General features: G+C 37.1%; 3 protein-coding genes across 6 annotated transcripts; 2 read left to right on the forward strand and 1 right to left on the reverse strand.

Moving 5' to 3' along the window:
* Window positions 1–4,970: 4,970 nt before the first annotated feature.
* LOC116204363 (ervatamin-B-like) lies at window positions 4,971–6,135 on the forward strand. The gene is made up of 2 exons (XM_031536446.1): window positions 4,971–5,442; window positions 5,543–6,135. Exons 1-2 carry the CDS (start codon window positions 4,971–4,973, stop codon window positions 6,133–6,135), a joined length of 1,065 nt encoding a protein of 354 aa, XP_031392306.1.
* Window positions 6,136–10,468: 4,333 nt separating this feature from the next.
* LOC116203822 (GTP-binding protein TypA/BipA homolog) lies at window positions 10,469–17,317 on the forward strand. Of its 2 annotated transcripts, XM_031535765.1 has the most exons (19): window positions 10,470–10,955; window positions 11,031–11,105; window positions 11,469–11,619; window positions 11,858–11,926; window positions 12,038–12,210; window positions 12,376–12,513; window positions 13,057–13,182; window positions 13,350–13,448; window positions 13,574–13,694; window positions 13,827–13,890; window positions 14,073–14,127; window positions 14,208–14,332; window positions 15,373–15,446; window positions 15,660–15,709; window positions 15,868–15,954; window positions 16,206–16,256; window positions 16,373–16,456; window positions 16,903–16,953; window positions 17,030–17,317. In XM_031535765.1, the coding sequence occupies exons 1-19, from the start codon at window positions 10,617–10,619 to the stop codon at window positions 17,111–17,113; spliced, it is 2,016 nt and encodes a 671-aa protein (XP_031391625.1). In that variant the 5' UTR covers window positions 10,470–10,616; the 3' UTR covers window positions 17,114–17,317. The 2 variants fall into 2 exon arrangements, 1 of the variants encoding a protein (XP_031391625.1); XR_004156304.1 differs by lacking the exons at window positions 16,373–16,456; window positions 16,903–16,953; window positions 17,030–17,317 and having other exon boundaries at window positions 10,469–10,955; window positions 15,373–15,457.
* A 204-nt stretch (window positions 17,318–17,521) lies between these two features.
* Window positions 17,522–20,612, reverse strand: LOC116203823 (transcription factor VOZ1-like). Of its 3 annotated transcripts, none has more exons than XM_031535766.1 (5): window positions 20,388–20,612; window positions 19,818–20,056; window positions 19,411–19,563; window positions 18,455–18,953; window positions 17,522–18,229 (listed from the first exon to the last, which is right to left on the reverse strand). In XM_031535766.1, the coding sequence occupies exons 2-5, from the start codon at window positions 20,052–20,054 to the stop codon at window positions 17,748–17,750; spliced, it is 1,371 nt and encodes a 456-aa protein (XP_031391626.1). In that variant the 5' UTR covers window positions 20,055–20,056; window positions 20,388–20,612; the 3' UTR covers window positions 17,522–17,747. The 3 variants fall into 3 exon arrangements, with proteins under 3 accessions (XP_031391626.1, XP_031391628.1, XP_031391627.1); XM_031535768.1 differs by having other exon boundaries at window positions 19,818–20,064; window positions 20,388–20,551; XM_031535767.1 differs by lacking the exon at window positions 19,818–20,056 and having other exon boundaries at window positions 17,577–18,229; window positions 20,388–20,611.
* Between the last annotated feature and the right edge of the window lie 1,838 nt (window positions 20,613–22,450).

Here is a 22,450-nt window from a genome sequence, read left to right on the forward strand (position 1 = left end):
AAAATCTCGAGTTTGATTCCTTATGAATGTAGAAAATCCATGCTGGAAAAACTCTATCCCTTAGTGAGCCAACCTGACTCAACTGAATTAGTCGGGATCCAATTAGATTTCCGAATGTCAGGGTTTGTAAAAAAAAAAAACTTCTTTTATTGGTGATAGGATGATACTACTTACTAATAATAGTGTGTGTGCACAACACATTATTTTATTGTCGGATCTCATATGAAATTTTTGAGATGTTCTTTAATATTTGAAAGTTCAATGGATCCCGACTAATCAAATTCAAATCAGGTCGGCCTAATAAGATGTAGAATTCCCTCCAAATTATAAATTTTCTATATCCACAATAGTTGAACTTGAGATTTTATTTGATATTAACAAATACTAAATTTCTTGAATCGACCCATGGTAGTAGATCTCCAGTAAATTTGTACTAGTAGTATTGCAATTTACTTGTAGAAGCACCGGCTTAGAAAATAAAAAATGAGACGCTTTCACTTTATGTGTACGTCTCAAAACGCGTAAAAGAAATCTCCTAATTAAAACTTTAAACTTTATGGAATCGATGCACGTGAAATTATGATTAAGGTATGTGCATGTTCCTATAGAATATAGAAATTAGAGTACAGCCATCCTCCACATGTAGCTAATACATATACTGATTAAGTGGAGGGTGCTGGTGGGATTTTGGTGGGGCCATGAGCTGTGAAAGAACTGAGGGATGTCATTAGATCATAAAAAGATCTTATTTACATATTCATTATATATATATATATATATATATTTTTTTTTTTTTTTATTTCGATGTGTACCTAGTATTCAAAAACTTAATCGATTCTGACTAATTCAGTTCGAGTTAGGTTGTCCCATTAAGGGAGTAAAGCTCTCCTAATATGAATTTTTTCGTTCACAATAATCGAATTCGAAATTTTACCTAAGAAGAATAACTGTTAACTTTTTCAATTAATTCATATTGGAATATTCTTTCATTACTGCGTGTAGGTATATGTATACATATATATATATATATTCATGTACATATATTACGGGCATGTGAGCAACCCTTATAGCTCATCTTTTGCTTTGTCCTCAAACCATACCCACATGTAGGGCACTCTGTCCTTTAAATTTCTTTGGGTCTGTGTCTTTGCAACTTCCTAGCCCGCTCGAGATGAATCTATGTGCTCTATCTCGTTTAATAATCAAATCTAATGGTGAACAGAAAATCTTGAGATCTGAAGTGATCATCATGATTGAGCTTGTTTTCGGTAATGTGTGCAAGACATTTCTCTTTCGTAACATCTCGAGCAATTTATAAATGCAGTTTGGACTAACCAAAGAATGTGCGCATTGGCACTCCAAGCATGCGGGCCGATTCTTATGGAATGGGACTGCAGGCATGAGCTAAGTATATAATGCATTGCGACACATAGGTAAAGTAACTAATTACAAAGTTACACAAAGTTATGGCATACCTGAAAATTTGTGCTTCCATTAGCAGATTTCGTCCGTCAATCTCAATTAATTTGTGACCAACAGAAATAGTTAAGAAAATAAAATAAAATAAAAAAGACTTATCTCAATTATTAGATTGAGAATATGATTTGGTGGTCTCATCGAAAATCACCCATCTCGGCTGTTATTAGTGTGTTTTAGGGGGGGAGTAATCATCATGATTGGAGGGAAGTGATCTTAATAATTTATTGGGGTCCTGCAATATCTAAAGAAATGGACAGGCAATGAAGCATCTCACTACAGCACATCATATGATAATAGTACTTGCAAGTGCATGTACGGCATGTGATGGTCTTAATCACCATTTTTAATTTTAAAAATTTCTGATTTTGCAGTGTAATAAGTAAAGAGAATCTTCTTTTTAATTTAAGAAAATTTTAATATAATTTCGTGTGTGACACGTTTAATATTTTAATTCAAATATTTAGTATTTTCAATTAAAATATTTAGTATTTTTGCTATTTATGATAGATTATACAAAACAGTAAACACTCCAATCGTAATACTGAATACTTAAACTAAAATTAGAAGTAAAAAATATTTGTACTAATTACGATTACTAAAAATACTAAATAATTAAATTTAAATACTAAACGCTTGAACTGAAAGTATTAAACGTTTCACAGAAATACGAGATTATATTAGCAAAACCCCTTCATTTAAGGAATATTATGATATAATAAGAGTTTCTGTAGTTGTTTTCTTTCTTTTCTTTTTTTCCTTAATGCGGATGCCTGCCTTCCTAATTCAGGAATGAGTTGGATAATTTTAGTAAATCCAAGCCAACAGAACTTCAAGAAAATTGTTCTTTTTCCACCGTAAAAAAGAGAATTGTACTTTTCTTAGTTTACTTGGTCATGTCCCGTAGGGGTGCTCAAAAATATCTGGAAAACCAAAAAACCGAAAAACCAAACCGCCAAACCAATCTGAAAAATCGAAATTAATATCCGAAACTTTGATTTGATTATGATGTCGTTTTTCTTAAAATTTTCAGATGTTGTGTGATTTTTCGGATTTTTAGAATTAAAAATCGAAAGAAAGCCCCGGATGTTATTTATTTTGGACTTTTCTTCATATGAGCCTTGCAACTTTCATACATCTATTATATATTTATTACATATCTAAAAGTCTGGAGTTTATTATTGTGTTTATTTACATTTCAAAATTCTCATTTTATTCTTCTATGTATGTAGATAGTTTTTTTAATTTTTATTCTGTCGATTTAATGTATGTGAACATCTTCCTAGACTTCATTCATCCATTCAATGTATGAAGACCTATTTTTTATTTTCTATTTAAACTGCAACATGACCCTTCGTATTAGTATCTATTAAAAAAATAATGTGTTATAGAAATTAACATATACATAACTCAATAAAGTGTTTTTGCACTTACAGCTATCAATTGTGCCTCCTAAATCACAATCAAATCATGATGTCTCACCAATTCTAAAAGACACGCTACATATATTTGTATTGAAATTTCTACTTCTACTCCTTTCACTACGCAGTTCTTTCGGTCATCTATTTACTTACTCTTTGCTTCTCGGTTAGCCGAACCAAAATATCAAATTTTATGGTATGATTTTATTTTTGAAAATTTGGTTTGGATATGAATATGATTTTTTATTTTCAAAAACCAAATTTATGATTTGGTTATGGCTTAAGCCAAAAACCACACCAAACCGAACCCGAGCACCCCTAACGTCTTATGTGTTCGGTGAATTCTAGGAGTTTTCTCTCCTGAGTCTGTGAACGTAAAGATGGCTAACTAGTTTTGAGACTTAAAAGATTATAAATATGATTCATCTAGTAATTTAGCTTACGTTTAGTTTTCGAGTTGGATTATTATTTAAATTAATTTGATTATGTGCAATGATTGTAAGTGTTGATAAATATATTAATGTGTATTATATACATATATATAGTTGTGAAAGTAAAATGTGAATTTATTATTAAGAAATTAATTATAAAAGTAGTTATGGAAAGATATGAGTGATAAATTATTATTAAATGAAAAAATAAGATAAAATAGTAATGATTATATTGTTAAAATTGGAAAAATATATAATTGAGTTGGGCAGAGTTGAATTATTATCCAAAAATCAAACGGATGAATATATAACTATTTGTATTCTTTTATTAGAGTGTTTCTTCGGTTATAAGAAAAGTCAGTTGATTTAGTATAATGAAATATAAATCTTAATAATTAATTAAGGAGTACTAATAGTTCATTGGGTATTGAATTTGCAACATCTTGATAAAGTTTTTATTTTCTTGAACCTGACTCAAGAACCTTCCCTAAAAGATGCATACGGAAGATGCCTTTCATCTTTTCATGAAAATTGCCATGACGACTACATTGGCTATGGTCATTAGCATTAGCCACGGGATATCGTCCGAAAGTTATTGATGCATGAGATATGATCTAGAAGATTCTATATAGATATATGATCATGGGCTGGCCTGGCCGAGTTGGCCATGGATGATAGATTTTTGTCCATGCTTACCTCGAGCCCGCCAGTACTTATTAAATTTATAAATTAATTAAAATTTATTTTTATTTTATAAGATTTTTGGCTGGGCCTAATCCAGGCCTATAACTATTGCCAACCCCAATTACTATTCGTCCATTAATTAATTTTTCTAGGCCTATAACTATTGCCAACAAAAATAAAACTATTACCAGTTAATAAGTCTTTCATGAACTTCGAGTCTTATAAATAGAGAAAATTCAGATTAAGAAAGATTTATTTCTTAGTAGACTGACCTGACTTGAATTGCATTAGTTAATAAATTGACCTTCCAAATACCATGGTGCAACATAAAAAAAAAAGGCCCAGGAAGATACATACATATGTGCAGCTATATCAATAATGTCTATTAAACACTGTACAATTTCTCGAGAAATGGAGGTCCACAACATCATTGCATGGAAAATATTAATGTAGTTCTACGGTTTTATTGAACTCTCCTCTCTCGTTCATTTGTTGTAGCAATTTGATATCTTCAATCCTGATATGAAGAAAATATTCAGTGGATGTTATCAGGAACTTATCGCGAGTAACACACTCATGAACTAAATAATTATCGTACTTTTAGTGGATTTGTATGATAATCAACTAATTCTGATAGTTGATTCATTCGATTTGAACATAAAACATATTGAGTTTCGATCTTGTCGAGCAAGCATCATCATGTAAGTCGTTATCCGGAAGTCGTAAGTAATTGAACTAATTGAAACTCGAAGTGCATGCATATGCATACAATGGACTGTTTAAGACACAGACTACTAAAAGAAAGGTAGACCACGAGGAGAAGAAACCTTACCAAAGGCATGACCAAAAGAATCAATGTCCCAATCCAACACAACACGTAGCCATACGAAAGGCGAACATCCATCCCAATTTAAAATGGGCCTATCGACAATCACATAATCAGCAAGAGCACAATAAAATGGCAACTAGAGATGTCGCCGTGGCCCTCATCATTGTCGTGTCGATCATAATCCTTTCAGATCCTTTGCATGCGCGGCTTTTCACTAATGAAACTGAGTGGCGCTGCCCGGAGCACCACAGGACCAGCATCGAGCAGAGGTATGAGAACTGGCTTGATCGGTACGGCAGGAAGAACCGAACTGATGCTGAACAGCAGTATCGGTTTGGGATATATCGGGAGAACGTTCAGTTCATAGACTACGTCAACTCTCTCAACCTGCCGTTCAAGCTAACCGACAACAAGTTCGCAGAGATGACCAACCGGGAGTTCCGGAATACCTACTTGGGTTTAAGACAGCGTCCCGGAATGCATCATCATCTGCTCAAGAAGATCAAGAATGAAACTAATGAGGATTCCGTAAATTTGCCCCTCACTGTTGATTGGAGAAGAAGAGGAGCTGTGACTCCCGTGAAGGATCAGGGGCAGTGTGGTATGTACTCAAAATATATCGTTTGCTATTGTTCGATTTGGCTTCCTAAAGAGCGGTCGACAAAGGTTTTTTTCTTAAACCGTAATGTTATCGTATGCAGGAAGTTGCTGGGCATTCTCCGCTGTGGCAGCGGTTGAGGGCATCAACAAGCTCAGGACCGGATACTTAGTATCGCTTTCGGAACAAGAGCTCGTGGACTGCGACAGGGACCGGGAAGACAACGGGTGCAATGGCGGACTAATGGAGCACGCCTTCTCGTTTATCACCAGAAACGGAGGGATAACCACAGAGAGGTACTACCCTTACGTGGGGCGGAACGATAGGTGCAACGGGGGCAAGGAGAGGAGCCACATCGTGACCATCAAGGGGTACCACAAAGTAGCCCCGAACAGCGAGTACAGCTTGAGGGTAGCTGCCTCGAGGCAACCTGTCTCGGTGTCCATCGATGCCAGTGGTATGTTCTTCCAGTTTTATGAGGGCGGTATCTTGACGGGGCTATTCTGCGGGCACAACCTGGACCATGGGGTCACAGTGGTGGGGTACGGGGTGGAGCGGGGAGCGAAGTACTGGCTCGTCAAGAACTCGTGGAGTGCGAGCTGGGGCGAGCGTGGGTACGTGAGGATCCAGCGCGACATCTCCGATGGGAGGGGGGCGTGCGGGATCGCAATGGATGCCAGCTACCCTTTCAAGTGATATTGACTATATAGCAGTTATAGTGTTGAATATATATCAAGCAGATTGTTACAGGTTTGCAATTTAATTCGTTTGAATAAGTCTGGTTATCTACCGATGTATGATTACGATATTCCAGGTAAAGTTATAGCGGCAATAGCATTAATTCTGATCAAGAATACCTAGGATTCCCTAATATGCGGAAATTTAATAGTATTACCATTGAATTTCTAGATACCATGATACAAGAAAAGGAAATTATAGGGTTTGTGTCGGGTTTCTTTTAAAATTTTTAAAATTTTAATGACTTAAAAATAATTGAGAAAAATACACTTATCCCCTAAATTAAGGAACAAGAGGACAATTGGCAATTGCCTCCTAAACTTTTTTTTTGGGGCATATTTACCCCCTCAATTATGGAGAGGGGAAAATGTGCCCCCTGCCTTTTGACTTTCTGTCCAAATGGACAGAAGAGTCGCGCCCAATGCATGTAACTCAAGAAAAAAAATGAAAAATGAAAAAAGAAAAAAAGAAAAACTCGCAAAGAGAGGTTGCAACCATCCCTTCTGTACAGCATTCTCGTTGACCACTAGCAACACCAGGTGGTCTTCAGTGATCACTAAGGTCGTCGGCTACCTCATGGGAGTGCTTGTGGCAGGCAAGGCCACCCTTAGTCCACGATACCTCCAAATCAAGGAGAGAAATGTGGCGGGAGCAGAGAGGAAGAGATGGGCGAAGAAAGAGGTTTCCGGTGGTTAGAGCCGATCACTAGCCATATATACATGGTAGTTGGTGGCCTTTAAGGCCGTTGATGACCTCATGGGGGTGGTTAGTGGATGCGACCATGGTTGTTAGAATCGCGATTCGAATCGTAGATTCGAGGAGTGGCTAACGATTCCAATTCCATGGCATGAATCGGGAAGGTAGGATCGTTACCGAGTCAGGTGCAAAATAGCAGAATCGTAGAGTCGGGAGCTGATTCTATGATTTTGGTTCAATCCAAAGCCGGGCTAGTTTTAGCCCAAATTCGGGCCGAAGCCCAGCCCAAAGCAGCACAACCCTTTTTGTTTTGTGTTGTTTTTTTTTCCCCCCTCTTCTTCTTCTTCACTTCAGTTGACTGTTTCTTACTGAAGAATCTTCAATTGACCGTCTCTCACTCTTTGCCCTAACCTCCGATTATTTGCTTCTTCTTGCTTTATTCTGGCTTGTTCGAGCTCCTTCGTTCTTTCTGGTGATTTTTTTCTTACTGTTATGCTATGTTTCGTCTTCGTGTTCGTTCTTTCTATTTCGTCTTTGACTTTTTTTTTCGGTGCTTCTTCATTTTTTCCAGTTCTTTCTGTTTCTGTTCTGCTGCATCTTCATTCTCTGGTGCTTCTTTGAATGAGATACAGACTCACTTGGAGCTATGCCTATTGTTGTTGTTATTTTTTTACCCGCTTGTTGTTGTTGTATTATATGTATAATTCATATATATATGATATTTTTTTAATTATATGAAGAATTTTACGATTCACGATTCTACGATCCTTGACCGATTCTAGGTACAATTGCGATTTTGATAACCTTGGATGCGACTACAACTCTAGTCCTAGAATCCCTGAGTCGAGGAGAGAGAGGGTGTTGTGAGAGATAGGAAGGGAAGAGAAAGAGAAAGAGCTCTAGGGTTTCGAGTGGTCACTGCCATCTACCAATCAACTTCATGAGGTCATTGGCAGCCTCAGTGGTGCAACAACAACTAGCTCGGTGCTGTTGGTGGTCATCGGGAAGGCTACCTAAACGGAATGGCTACAACATCCATGTGTAAGACCTCTGCATGTGATTTTTTTTTCATTGCAGGTGACTTTTCCGTCAATTTGGATGGAAAATAAAATGGCAGCGAGCACATTTCCTCCTCTCCATCGTTGAGGGTGAAAACGTGTCAACAAAATAGTTTAGGGGGCAAAAGTCCAATACTGATAGTTTAAAGGGTGAAAAGATACTTTTTTTTCTAAAATAATTTTAGGTACTTTTGAAAAATGAAAAATGAAAATTAACTCTACAAACAAATCGAGTCGAGGTACATAATCCCTTTTGAATTGTCAATTTCACCTCATCAAATCCTAATTTTTTTGTTGAGTTATTAATAAATAAATAGCGAATCACATGGTAGACTGCATTGAATTTGAACAAGTTAACCTTTTATAGTAAATGATTGTAACAATATTAAGTTTCACATACTTTTTATATTATATTATATGTACAAATTATGTATTAGAAAATGAGGAAAAGGATATATCATTGGCTCATAAAAGCATATTGGGATGCTTACTTGTTTGGTTATAGATTCAAACTCCATTTCATTTTACTACATGCTTTTTAAAATTTCAAAAAGACTCAAAATTTTTAAAATGTTTTGAAATGCACCTTACTCCTTCTTTCTCATTCACTGTTCATCGTCTTCTTCCTTTCACTCATCCCCAGCTTTCTTATTCTCTTCTCCCCTCAGCCCTCATCGTCTTCACTCATTCCTTCTCCTCATCAAGACCACTCTCCCTTCCGCCAAGGACATCACCTCCATTATCAACTTCATCATCTCTTACCTCGATTACACCAACCCTAAAATGGAGGACGACCTCTCAATCCTCCTTAAATCCCTTAATTGCCCCTTCAAGATCACCAAATCCGTCCTCCCGACCTCTACCACCCACACGCTTGGCCCAGCTTCATTGCGTCCTTCACTGGCTTATACAGATCGCGACGTACAACGAGGATTTGGCTTCAAATCAGTCATGGAGAAGCAGGGGGGAAGGCAGGGGAGGGCTCGACTTTGGTTTATTTCTCCTCCAGGAGAGGACTCAATTCATCGTGGTGATAGGAGAAATGTGAATGGATCGAGAAAGGAGGGAGATGGGGAAAGGAAGATGGATGGATCGAGTTGGATGGACGGGCATGGGGAAGATGAGGAGCAACAGACAAAGTTGAGGAGAGAGAAGGAATTGGGTGGAGAGAAGGGTGGAGCATTTTTTGAAATAATAAAAAAATTGTGGGTCATTTTTTAAATTTTAAGAAATTTAAAATTAAATTAAATGAAATTATACTTCGTTACCAAACAAAACCTTGAAGTTCAAACTCCTTTTTCACCCAAAAGAAAAACTTTACATATATTTCAATTTAAATTTGTCATATTGTTTATGCTACGACCTCCAACTTCGCCAAAAATAATTAATAAGATATTCTAATACTAAGATTTTCTCTTGTAAAATTTCCACTTGTACTTACACGGACTTGAACCCATCTGCAATCAAAAGTTTAAATTAATAGGTTGTTGAACTCAAGCCTCATATATACTTGTAATTTTCTTTTATTTTGCGTGGGACAACCTGTCTTAACATCTCCCAATCCCATTTTCCTTGATAATAAAATTCTCTTCTCCTAGTCAATCAAATTGAATTTTTGTTTCTTTTCTTAGGGAGTGCTTTTTTTCCCTCCAATAGATTTTTATAGTGTGTTTAGTTTTAAAATTGAGTTAAGTTGAGTTTTGATTTTAATCGATTTGTAATGATTATGATGTTAAATTATGAAAAAAATGTGAAAAAGTAATGAATAATTGAAAAAAATAATGATTGTATTGTTGAATTGTGAAAAAAGTAATAAATAGTTGTAAGAATTTATTATTAAAAATTAAATTGAATGGTTAAAACAATTGAAGAAAAATAAAAAAGTAATAATTGTGTTGTTGACTTTTGTTGTGTAGTGAGTAGAGTTAAAGTTAGAGTTATAATTTTAAAATCAGATTGCGAAATCAAACGGGCTTTCACAACAAAAGTTAATAATTATTATTTTTTTATTTTTCTTCAATTTTTTAACCATTCAATTCAATTTTTAATAATAAATTCTCTCAAATATTCATTACTTTTTCCACAATTCAACAATACAATAATTACTTTTTTCAACTATTCCTTACTTTTTCAAACTTTTTCTCATAATTCAACATCACAATCATTACAAACCAATTAAAATCAAAACTCAATTCAACTTAACTCTAAAATCAAACACACTAATGCTGCGTTTGGTTTCAAAGTAGGATTTTAAAATAAGATTTTGATTTTGAAAAAGAGTAGTATAAATGGTTATATATGAGGTCCACTCTTTAACTTTGTATGAGTTATTTTATTTTGTTGTGAAAAAAAGAGTGGTATAAATGGGGTTCGCTCTTTAACTTTATATGATTTATTTTATTTTGTTATAGGTAAAATTAAGTTAAAGTGTGATTTTAAAATCAAACTTTGAAATCAAATAAGCCATTAAAATTCTCATGAAAAGGGTAAAGGAGGAAAAGGGATTAAATAAATAAATAAACAAAAAAAAGTGGACAAATCTAAAGCTCAGTTAGCTTCTTGCTTAGCTAAGCTGAAGCTCTGGTCGGAAAGTCCTAAACCCTTTGCCGTTTGCCGCTACCGAGCTGAGACTCTCAGCCGCCCTAACTCAGAGCTCAGCCGCCGCCATTTGCCGTCACCGCTGAAATGGTTGGCCCCCTGCTCCGCTCTCTCTTCTCCACCACCAAGAAGTGCCTCTCCTCTTCCACCTGCCTCAGGCCCCACCTGTCCCCAGCACCCGGCGCCGCCCCTCTATGGCGCAGCTTCTCCGCCGCCACCGCCGCTAGTGCTTCATCCGCCGTCGCGCCGGACCCCTCCCTCGACCCCTCCCGCCTCCGCAACGTGGCCGTCATAGCCCATGTCGACCACGGGAAGACCACCCTCATGGACCGCCTGCTCCGACAGTGCGGAGCCGACATCCCCCACGAGCGCGCCATGGACTCCATCAGCCTCGAGCGCGAGCGCGGCATCACTATCGCTTCCAAAGTCGGTCTCTTTCTTCTTCCACCCTATTGTCGTTTATGCAGTCTTTGCTGTATCTGACGTTGTTCCAAATTGCAGGTCACAGCAATTTCATGGAAGGAGAGCGAGCTGAATATGGTGGACACACCGGGGCATGCTGATTTCGGTGGTGAGGTATGTGTTGGGCTTGGAAAGAATGAATTTTGTTATGATTTGCTCAAGAAAGATTGAATTGTTATAGAAAAGATAAGATGATATGATCTAGTTGTTGCTCATAAAAGGCGAATCCTTTGAACATATTGAAGACTATCTCGAATTTGAAGTTACTACTAATTCAAGTACGGACGGCCATTTTGTGAGAAGGGGAAAGGATGTTCCATTTCGTGTACCATATATGAAGCAAGCAACTGATCTTATACATGATACTTTAATTTTTCATTGGACTAATGTATAGAGTAGAAAAAAAACATCTTATGCTTGTTATATATCTACATGCCCCTGTAACTTCGACTGACAGTTCTGTCAGGACTGTTATAGGTGGAACGAGTCGTTGGGATGGTAGAAGGAGCAGTTTTAGTCGTAGATGCTGGAGAAGGTCCCCTTGCACAGACGAAGTTTGTACTAGCGAAAGCCTTGAAGTATGGGCTGCGTCCTATTCTTCTCCTCAATAAAGTAGATCGACCTGCTGGTATGTCATTCTCTCTGTCTGGAACATACAAATTTAGGCATAGACTTTCACCTTTTGGAGCAAAAGTAATCTTCATTAATTCCTTATGATGAGAGAGGGAAGTCTAATCTATAGGTTTACTCAGGATTTCCTCTTGACTGCCGAAAGTTTTCATTCTGACTAAGGGAATATGCATGTGTAATGGTCTTTCTCGGTGCCTCCCTCTAAATTGGATGTGATAATCATACAAATCATGCAGTTTCTGAGGAGAGATGTAATGAAGTGGAAAGCCTAGTCTTCGATCTTTTTGCTAGTCTTGGTGCAACAGGTGCATTTTTCTTTGATCTATCTTTTCATTTGCGCATAATTATTTCTAATCTTGTGATTGTCGCTTGATTTGCATTTGTGCTATGATAGTAATTATAAATTCCTTGTTTAGAGGAGCAGCTGGATTTTCCAGTCCTATATGCATCTGCTAAAGAAGGATGGGCCTCATCGAACTTTACCAAAGATCCTCCTGCAAATGCCAGAGATATGTCGGAGCTATTGAATACTATTGTGAGACATGTTCCTCCCCCAACTGCAAGTCTCGATGCCTCTTTTCAAATGCTGGTAAATCCCCAATTTTCCCCTATGAACGTGAATAACCAGAAGAAGATTTCTCTGTTATGAAGTCTCATACAGCTCCTTGATATTTTCTGGCCTCTTATCTTGTTACTGATCCGAATCGAATGATCTGTCCTATTATTTGTCTTTGATGTTTGGCACTCGGTGAAGGTCTCCATGATGGAAAAAGACTTCTATCTGGGGAGAATATTGACGGGACGTGTAGCCTCTGGTGTAATTCGTGTTGGCGATAAAGTTCACGGGATTCGTGCTGCTGATTCTGGGGTTCAGAAAATTGAAGAAGGAAAGGCATGTGCAGTTGTTATTTTCAGTTAGTAAGCGAATGCATAATGTGTTAAATTATTTACATGATACAATGGAACAAGCTGGAAACCTAATAAAAGGAACAAATTTAAGTTTGACCTCTCTGATCTATGATAAGGAACCTTGTTCTGAAGGTTCAACAGAGAATCATATAACTGGAACAACTGGATCATTTTGATGGACTATTTGTCCGAATCATGACTGGTTGAGTCTATTACTGGGAGGAATTTCAATCTATGACATTATCAAGTAGCTTACCAATTTGCAAACGGCCACTGGAAAAAACTATGTATATAAATTATGATTGCATTCTAAGTATTAGGTAACGAAACAAATTTGCGCTAGAGCTATTGAAAACTATAATTAGCGGATCAGAAATTAGAAATCTTGAAGGCAATTTATCCGGCCTTTATACCGAGTGATTACCCAACATTAAATTCTCAAAGCATTTCAAGTCAGTAGTACTCTTATCCTTTATGTTCCTGCATTTGTATTGGGTGGTTGTAATATCATATTTCTCTGTTTCAGGTCACGAAGTTGATGAAAAAGAAGGGTACAAGTATGGTTCTCATAGACGCTGCAGGAGCAGGTGATATTGTGTCAATGGCTGGGTTAGCAGCTCCATCGATAGGCCATACTGTGGCCAATGTTGAGGTATGAGTGCACACATTGTGATTTATGAACGAATGGAGTTTATTTTATTCCAAAAAATTGCACATTTTCTTGTGTTTTCTCCAATTTTCAGAGGTAAATTAGTCCTTTTAGTGAAAGTCATCAGATGTAGTTTTACCTTACATATAAGATGGTTTTTGCTCTGCAAGGTTATGACCGCATTGCCTACTGTTGAATTGGATCCCCCAACCATTTCCATGACTTTTGGCGTTAATGACTCTCCACTGGCAGGGCGTGATGGGATCCATGTAAGCTTTGAAGGTCTTGTTATTTGTTTACAGGAAATTCTGTTTATTATTTGTTGATATGCTACTGCATCGTTAACTTAAGATACCTTGGACGCGTACATATTAATCTATTCAAATATTTATAGTTGACTGGAGGCAAAATAGGAGATCGGCTGATGGCCGAGGCAGAGACAAATCTTGCCATAAATGTGATCCCAGGTTTGTCAGAATCATTTGAAGTTCAAGGCAGAGGGGAACTTCAACTGGGTATATAGCTCCTATCTTTGCTGCAAGAGCTCTTTTCAACGACTCCATCTCTTCAGCATAACTTGCAGAAAAATCTAGAGACGTGGCCATTTTTCCTATCCTTACACTACCTAATTTTAGGTTACTGAGCAGGTATTCTGATTGAGAACATGAGGCGTGAAGGATTTGAATTGTCTGTTTCTCCACCAAAAGTCATGTGAGTTTCCTTGATTGATTCATCTACTTTACGTATATCAATTTTATTCTGTACTTGAAATATGTCTGTATGAAAACAACCATGATTGTCAGAATGGAGTCTATTACTTCATCTTTCTGTCAGTGAAAACATTTACCTTGAACGCATCATTTTCAGCTCATTGGTATGCTTGTTTTGAACAGGTATAAAGCAGAGGGAAAGCAAAAGCTTGAGCCGATAGAAGAAGTGACCATTGAGGTAAGAATAAAAGTTGCAAACATCAAATGTGTATTCTTCTCGGATATATGAGGTGATTGCATGTAGGTTTTCTGATTTAGGTAAACGAAGAGCATGTTGGGTTGGTTATGGAAGCACTATCCCATAGGCGAGGTGAGATAGTTGACATGGGCCCAGTTCCTGGACATCCTGGTCGAACGAGATTGTCTTTGACTTGTCCATCAAGGTTGGTATGTTGTTATATCGTTTCTTACTACTTACATGTGAGTTGGCTCCCTGTTGTCCTTGTGTAAAGGACTTCATATTTGTTCAAATCATAGATTTGTTCTGCTTGTATGTTGGCATTCATTGATTTTTGGAAATCTTTTTTTTTTTAATAAATTTTCTTCAATTCTTGCCTACCAGTTTAGATTTAACATATAGGCAATACAATTGTTATATTCCACAGAACTTAATGGTTTTTTTCTTTTTCCCCTCACGAGCAACTTGTAGGTGTAACTTGGACATCGTTTTTGCAATGTGGTCACATGTAAAATGATTCCTGCTGGAATGGCAAAACGTATGAAAATAATATATTATATTAGGGTAAATTGTACTAGTGGTCCAAAAAGTTTTATAAATGTTTCAATACGGTACAAAAAGTTTTTTTTTGCTACTTGATGGTACAAAATGTTTTAAAGTTATTTCAATAAAGTATAAACTGTCATCTCGTCATTAACGCCATCAAGCCGTCCTTAACAAGATTGTAAAGTTTGCACTATCATGTAACTTACGGAAAATATTTTGTACTATTAAGTTACAACTTTAAAATATTTTGCACCATCATGTAACGTCCCACAAAAATTGGTTTTGCACAATCAGCGTCGATTTGACGGCGTCAATGATGAGATGACGGTTTGTATTATATTGAAACAACTTTGAAACGTTTTGTACTATCAAGTAGCAAAAAAAACTTTTTATACCATATTGAAACATTTGTAAAACGTTTTGGACCATCAGTGTAATTTACCCTATTATATTATGAAGTCATATTTTCATTTCCATTCTGTTGTACCAAATGGGTCAATCATTCTTAAAATTTTGTGAAATGATGGGTATCTGATAGATCCTATAGTTCTATCTTCAAGTGAAATCCCTCAAGATCATCTTGAATCATACAACTGTGAGACAATGAGATTTTATTGTTTTCCATCAGTATGCCTTTTGAAAGGTCAGCTTGGTTCTTCTTCCCATCTTTTTACTTGTTCTCTGGTTTCTGTGCTGTAGAGGCTTGGTTGGCTACAGGAGTGTGTTCAGCAGTGACACGCGTGGAACGGGATTTATGCATCGTGCTTTCCTGAGTATGTACATGATACTTTGGATAGTATCACTGCAGAATCTTCTCTCTTTTGGGTCGTCTTTTGTCGTTATCTTGAAATTTCTGTATAAGTGCATGAAACTTTTATCTCTAAGCTATTTTGTTTCGTAGATATCTGTAATTTACTATTTATATGTCCATTAGATGCTCTCATCCACTAATTGCCTGTTTGACCTGTTACGATTAATAATTGCAGCCTATGATAAACATCGGGGACCTCTTGGAAACGTGAGGAAAGGAGTGCTGGTGGGTTATTAAGTTCTTCCAGAATATGATATATTTTGCTTCTTTTTCTGTTGTTGCAGTACCTCAGTTTTCTGCAGTTTGGGACTGTTGAAAAAGCAACATTTAATCTTATTATTAATATAAAAATCATAATCTGTTCTCTATGTATCCTATTACAGGTCTCAATGGGCTATGGGACCGTCACAGCTCACGCGCTAATGAGTTTAGAGGCTCGTGGAACTCTCTTCGTGACTCCAGGGATGGAGGTTGTTACTATGGCCTATTTGTGTGCCTCTTCCTGTCCTTTTCTCCCTGATCTTTTACTTCTCGATGTTTTTAGATTTTATTATCAGCCGAACAATTTGCTCTTCATGCAAAATTCTTTATGTTGCCGATACTTCGTATTTCAGGATTTCAGAATTGCTTTGTTTATTGCATATTGTTCCCCATTCAGAAACTTGTCTTGCAAAATCTTTTATTTGTGAAATTTATTGATGATTGGTGGATATTATTGCAGACATATGATGGCATGATCATTGGGGAGCATTCACGGGATAGTGACCTTGATGTAAGAATATCTCTGCTCATCTGTCATAGAATTTGTTATTTCTTCGAGAGCTTTTTGTTCCTTGCATTGGTTTTATCGTCAGTAAACCGTTCTTACAATTACCTGGCTTGTCATAGGTCAACCCTGCAAAGGCCAAGGAATTGACTAATGTTCGATCAGCTGGCAAGGATGAGAACACCAAGCTTTCTCCTCCTCGACTCGTAAGTTTTTGGATATATACCCATCATCAGTTTATCATGTCGATTATTCCATTGGTAAAGCCTTGTTCATTTGAGTGTATCTTGTGCTACCTACCAAGTTAAGCGGCATGAAAAACTAACTCCAAGGGATTTGGCTTAGTGGTGAAGGAAGAATTCATGTATCCACCCGATCCCAGTTCTAGACCCGTTGGAACCATCGGAATGCCTTTGGCGTGATTACCCGCTCTTTGCGCCGATGGGGGTTCGCAGAGCCCCGGGATTAGTCGGGTGAAGTCCGGAGACCCTGTGTCAACACCCCCCCCCCCCCCCAAAATAATAATAATAATAATAAAGTGCATTACAAATTGGAGCTGGAGAAAGCTTTTACCGTAGATGAAGTGAAATTTTCTAGCAATTTTTCCATCAGTTGAATGAATTTTTTATGATTTGAATTTGTTTCTCCCCAGATCACTCTTGAAGAAGCGATAGGTTATGTCGCTTCAGATGAGCTTATTGAAGTAAGTCCCATCACACTAATCAATACAATCATTTCATTTGCGATGTATTTGATGTGACCCGAGGCTGTTTGTGCAGGTTACCCCAAAGGCAATTCGGTTGAGGAAGAGATATCTCGATGTGAACAAGCGAAAAACCATGAGTAAAAGGCCCAAGGAATGAACTAGCGTTCGTTCTCATCCCATACAATTTTGCTTCTCCATATGAAGTCTGGAACAATTTTGCTTCTCCATAGAAAGTCAGTAGTGTACGAAACCAACGATAATACCTATACAATCTAATTTCTTTTCGAGGGAACTTTGCTGTATTTCACTGAGCGACAATAATTTGCAAGTTGACAATAAAATATATCAAACTTCTTGTACATGTATTCGAACAGCCAAGTTCAGTCGTCAATGTTACTCTTGGTACAATTACTTCATTGTAATTTGGTGTCGGTTGGTTTTCATATTCATTATTATCACTCTGATTTGGTTTCAACTGCTCGTTTTAGGCATGTAGCAGTTCCAGCCGTGTTGGTCTGCAGAAGAAAATTGATAAGTCCTAAAATGACATTCTAGAAAAACCAGGTTGAACAAACACTCGGGTTATGATAGAGAATATAATTTCTATGGACAGCCGTATGTACCTACCATAACCTGCACGCAATGATCTTGCAAATATTATCACTCATTGAGTATTTTTTTCTCTCCTATTCTCTATGTACTTCATCAGATAATGTTGCACTCTGACCATTCCAAAAACAGCTCCAACCATTTACTTCGAGAAAAAATCCTGGCCTTGGAACTTCTAGAAATCAACCAGAATCCGTAAGCTTCTCGCCCTTTGCCCTTCCCTTAGCTGGTCGTTTACATTCAGTGGAGGCCTCAGCAGTGAGCCTCCCCATCTGCTTCTGCAAATCCACCAATGGGTCCTTTGCTGCCTTCCTGTTAGCGACACCACCTTCCTCTCCTAGAGACTTCAGCCCTTTGGGGTTCTTCTTCTCGCTCACGAGCTTGAGCTCTAACTTGTATAGAGCGCACACATCGGAATTGTGCGTCTCGTACTCGTATAGATGCCACTCAATTTGCCCTGGAGGTTGTGGATCCATGTAGTAGGACCTCTTTTGGCCCCCGAGCTCCTTCATAACCTGCTTCCTCGACTCGTGCCAACCTCGCCCATTGTAGTCGGAGAGCGACCTCTGCTTCCTGTTCCCACTCTCAAATGCCCTTCTTGGTTTATCAAAGAAGAGCCACTCCCTTATTGTTTCGCCCTCAAGGAGGGAGAGGTCAAATAGCTCTGCAAAGTTCAAGTAACTTCATGATGGAGAAACAATACCCGATAAAAGCTGTTGCTAAGGACAGTAAAACAGTTCAAACTCCTGCAAGTTAAACTTTATTTGATTTAATAAACGGTCACCGAGCTTCGCAAAACAGGCAACAAGAAAATTGTGAGAGTCGTTTATTTTTCTTTGGTTAGCAGGAAAATATTCAAATCCAGACAACTGAAAGGAGATTTACTTACTTGAGGCATTCCATGGAGATTTCTCAATGGCGGCCCCTTGACATTCAGGGATGCCCACATACTTCCCCTGCATTTTTGCAACAAGAGTGGCGAACAACCTATCGTCTTTCAAACCAATGCCGCCAGGACGTAATATGGGATTCATACCATGTTCGCTTTCCTTGAGTGCCAGGTCAGCATGCATGCTGCTGCAGTAATCCCAGCCCCAGTCGGAACCCTGAGCGGGTCTCTGACAATCCCAGAGAGCACATTTTGAACCCAGAAATGCCTTTGGTGGAGGGTTGATCTGTGGCGTAATGTTTGGAACCATATCATGCCCGAACAGTGAAATATTATTCGACTCATCGAATTCCAATTGGTCTAAGTCAAGTTGACGGAAGTCGAGAGAAGCCAAATCTGAGTTAGTGAAAGCTTCATTCTGCCCGTTGAAACCAGAGCCATCACACTCATAAAACTTAAGACAAGCATCATTATGCTGCTCAAAACTTTCAAAATTATTCTGCAAGAAAGAGAGAGTGAACTCAGGCTTAACATGAACAAGTCAGGCATAAACCTTAAATATCAAGCCCAGAAGTTACTAGAATTAAACTACTTAATGTAAAAGGTGGAGTGGAACATTGTCAAGGGTTAGATATGAAAGGCTTAACAGAGAAACAAGTGATTTACGATCCAACTACCAAGGTGTGAGTGTCTTCTTTTTCAGAACTGATTGCAAGTGAGGGAGAAACATCACTTTTTATTGTTTGCTTAACAAACAATTGATGTCTGTATTTCAAAATCAGGAAGTATTCTTCCTCACCAATGGGAAACCCAGAAAGCTTTTTTTTTTTTTCCTTCAAATAAAGAGGACCTTTAATGGTTAATGATGATTCTGCAGAAAGCTGGAACGTGTAGAAGCAAAATCAACCTCACTATAATAGTTAATATAACAGTAAACTTATACTAGATATACAGACCCCTTGATGGGTTGGAAAACTGGGCAGTTGCTGGGATTGAATGTCAGGATCGGGCTTCAAAGTAGCCAATATACTAGTGGCATCATCTTGCTCGTCACAGAGTTGTTGCACTAAACGGCGCATATCATCCGATAACGATCCAAAGCTATCGACCTGAACAGAAAATCCACAAGGGGAAAACTTTTACAATGCTTTGAACAACGAAGAACCAGAGAAAGAAGAATCTCCACATAAAGAGCAAAGAAGCAATGTGATTGTAAAAAAAAGGATCAAGACACCAATTCCCAAAAATAAAGAAAGACCTCAGCAATTTCAACATAAAACTAAACTTCATTGAGTGGGAAAAGCAAAATATCTCATGGTTATTTTCCATAGCCAAATGTAGACAAGTTGAATAAGATGTAAACCGGGATAGGAGATGCGGGAGAGGTTGCACTGAACTCATCCTTGAGATCCTTAAGCAATCGAACAACTTGCTCCACCATGGAGCTAATGTCACTAGTCCGAGCTTCCTTGCAAGCGGACTGAAACCCTGTCATGATTTCTTGGATATCTTCGGTCAATTTCCTCGCCTTCTCGGTCATCTGCTGGGGCTGCAGCGGGGACTCCGACACGCCGTTCCTCTCAATATTACTACTATCCATCTCTGAGTACCTAACGGATAACCCAAATAAATCGCACACAGACCCACAATTGAAGCTTTAAACTTGCAAGATTACAGAGCACTGAGCAGTTAAAGACACTAAGCACGGCATCAACCCTCGGCCATGTTCATCACAATGACCGAACTCAATAGCCAGTGGGAAATCAAACGCGGGGACAAAGATCAATCACTTGACAGGAACTGTGCTTCCAGGGTTCCGGTGAGGACTGCCCTCCAAATCCAAGCAGCGAGCAACCACATTGAACCGATGAACGATCATGAAATCAGAGAAAGATAACAGCTTCGGGTAAATTCAGCAAAAGGGTTTACTCACCTCGAATTGAATGCGACTGCTTCTGCCGCTAATGATGAATGAAAGGGGAGGCTGCCCAAAAGATAGAATGAACAGCCGCCGGATAGCTCAATCTTCCATTGCCGGGTTTGGTGCTTTCGTCTTCTTCTTCGCGGCGACCGGAGGTTATGCCCCTCGGCTTGGGTCTATGAACGCCAGGTGTGCTGTCAAAAGTCTCAGTTTCCGTCAATGGCGTATGTATACTTATACATGTATACATAAATATGTCTCTGAGTCTGTGTGTGTATATATATTTGGTCAGAGCAAAATTTTCGGCTGAAAATCATAATTTCCTTTATGACAATTGCAGAAGTTGTCCCGATATTTGCAGGAAATTCAAAATACATCCTAATGTTTAATTATTGCGAAAAAAGGCCTAGAGTTTCAAAGAGTTGCAAAATGAGACGCTAAGATGTTACTTATCTTCGGTGAAAATCCCAACTATTATATACGAATATCTAAAGGGTCGGGAATCGGGATGGGTCAACACCAGCCACCATGCCCTCTATTGAAGTCGTGTTAATGTCTATTACCTTGTTGGATCTATTCCGTAGATTTGAGTTGCTAGTGATTGGTTATATGATTAATTCTTTTGTTGCATACAATTATAATATATTGTTTCAAACTTTAAAGATGTTCAGTTGGCATTTAGTAACGGAGTAAAGTATGATTTTACTTAATTCGACGGGATGAAAATAAAAGTAGTTGGAAGAATCTACTATTAAAAAAATTGGATGTAATTGGTTAAGAAAAAGTTGTGAGAGAATTTATTATTAAATTTAAAAGATAAAAAAATAATAATTGTGTTGTTGAATTGATGAAAAAGTAATGAATAGTTTGAGAATTTAATTTAAAAAAATTAATTGTAATAATGATTGAAAAAATATGTGAGAAATTTTATTATTAAATTAAAGAAAAAGATAAAAGAATAATGATTGTGTTGTTGAATTGAGAAAAAAGTAGAGTGTAGTTAAATAGAGTAAGATTTACTTCATAAACAAATAAAGCCAAATTTTTATTTAACAGAATAATTAAAACGTTGGAATAGATCTCAATTTGAGATAAACGGTTGAAAATTTTCATTTAATTATCTCTTTTTATCTTAATATCGTATATTCTTCTTTATAATATGAATTTGGAGGGTAAGAGTGTCAGCTTTTGAATATCTTGTATTTTTCATGGTACCGAAATGGATTCATAAATTTTAAAATTTTAAATTTAGATCCTAGCCTATTGAATCTTCATTTGGAACTTGTGAATTTTTTTTTACTACTAGTGCTTTTAATGAAATCTTTTTATTCCTAACCATAATGAATAGGATTTAAATTCAACTAGAGCATATTCATATGAATATGACAGATAATCAGATCAATTAATTCATTGAAACTAATGTATAAACTTGACTCCAACTAATAAATATGGGTAAAATAGTAAATGGTTTACTAACTCATATGTTAATATATTATAATGAAAGTAAATGATAATAATATATTAATATAAGAGAAAGAAAGACATTAAATATATAAATTATTAGAGTTAGTTTAATTTATTCAAATTCACGAACATTTAATATATAAGAAAAATGCATAAGAGAACATAGAAATTCAAAATTTTTATAATTACTATTCTTTTACTGAATAGAATTGAGAATTTTAACTTAACATAAAATTTTAAATTATTTTATTAAAATTTTCATTAATAATTAAGATGATAAATATGTACACAAATTTTTACTTATAATTCTCGAAATAAATATTTATCATTGTAATATTAAATTTACCATATTCAAATTCCGAGGATTAAAAAAAAAGTAAATTCACTACTTAGTCCCATAAAGATACCTTGCTAAAGAAATTAGTCCCGAAAGATGTTAAGTGTACAAATTGATCACGCCATATGAAAAATTTCCACAAATTAGTCTTTCTGTCCACGTTTTCATCTAGTCCCTGACGGAAAATGATGACATGACAAGTTATCTACTAATATGGCCTGTTAAAAGTCATGTTGGCCAAGTAATCAGATGACCTTAGAATGATCGGTTGAAT

Source organism: Punica granatum, chromosome 4, assembly GCF_007655135.1.
Source record: "Punica granatum isolate Tunisia-2019 chromosome 4, ASM765513v2, whole genome shotgun sequence".
NCBI classification, from domain to species: domain Eukaryota; kingdom Viridiplantae; phylum Streptophyta; class Magnoliopsida; order Myrtales; family Lythraceae; genus Punica; species Punica granatum.

Excerpts from the sequence above, each read along its gene's own strand:
- LOC116203822 (XM_031535765.1), top strand. The coding sequence starts at position 10,617 with ATGGTTGGCCCCCTGCTCCGCTCTCTCTTCTCCACCACCAAGAAGTGC. Across the intron at positions 11,620-11,857 it reads TAAAGTAGATCGACCTGCTG|TTTCTGAGGAGAGATGTAAT; the intron begins GTATGTCATTCT and ends CAAATCATGCAG. Across the intron at positions 12,514-13,056 it reads AGAAAATTGAAGAAGGAAAG|GTCACGAAGTTGATGAAAAA; the intron begins GCATGTGCAGTT and ends TCTCTGTTTCAG.
- LOC116204363 (XM_031536446.1), top strand. The coding sequence starts at position 4,971 with ATGGCAACTAGAGATGTCGCCGTGGCCCTCATCATTGTCGTGTCGATC. Across the intron at positions 5,443-5,542 it reads GAAGGATCAGGGGCAGTGTG|GAAGTTGCTGGGCATTCTCC; the intron begins GTATGTACTCAA and ends TATCGTATGCAG.
- LOC116203823 (XM_031535766.1), bottom strand. The coding sequence starts at position 20,054 with ATGGATAGTAGTAATATTGAGAGGAACGGCGTGTCGGAGTCCCCGCTG. Across the intron at positions 19,564-19,817 it reads CTCCCGCATCTCCTATCCCG|GTCGATAGCTTTGGATCGTT; the intron begins GTTTACATCTTA and ends TTTTCTGTTCAG. Across the intron at positions 18,230-18,454 it reads ATCTCCATGGAATGCCTCAA|AGCTATTTGACCTCTCCCTC; the intron begins GTAAGTAAATCT and ends TGAACTTTGCAG.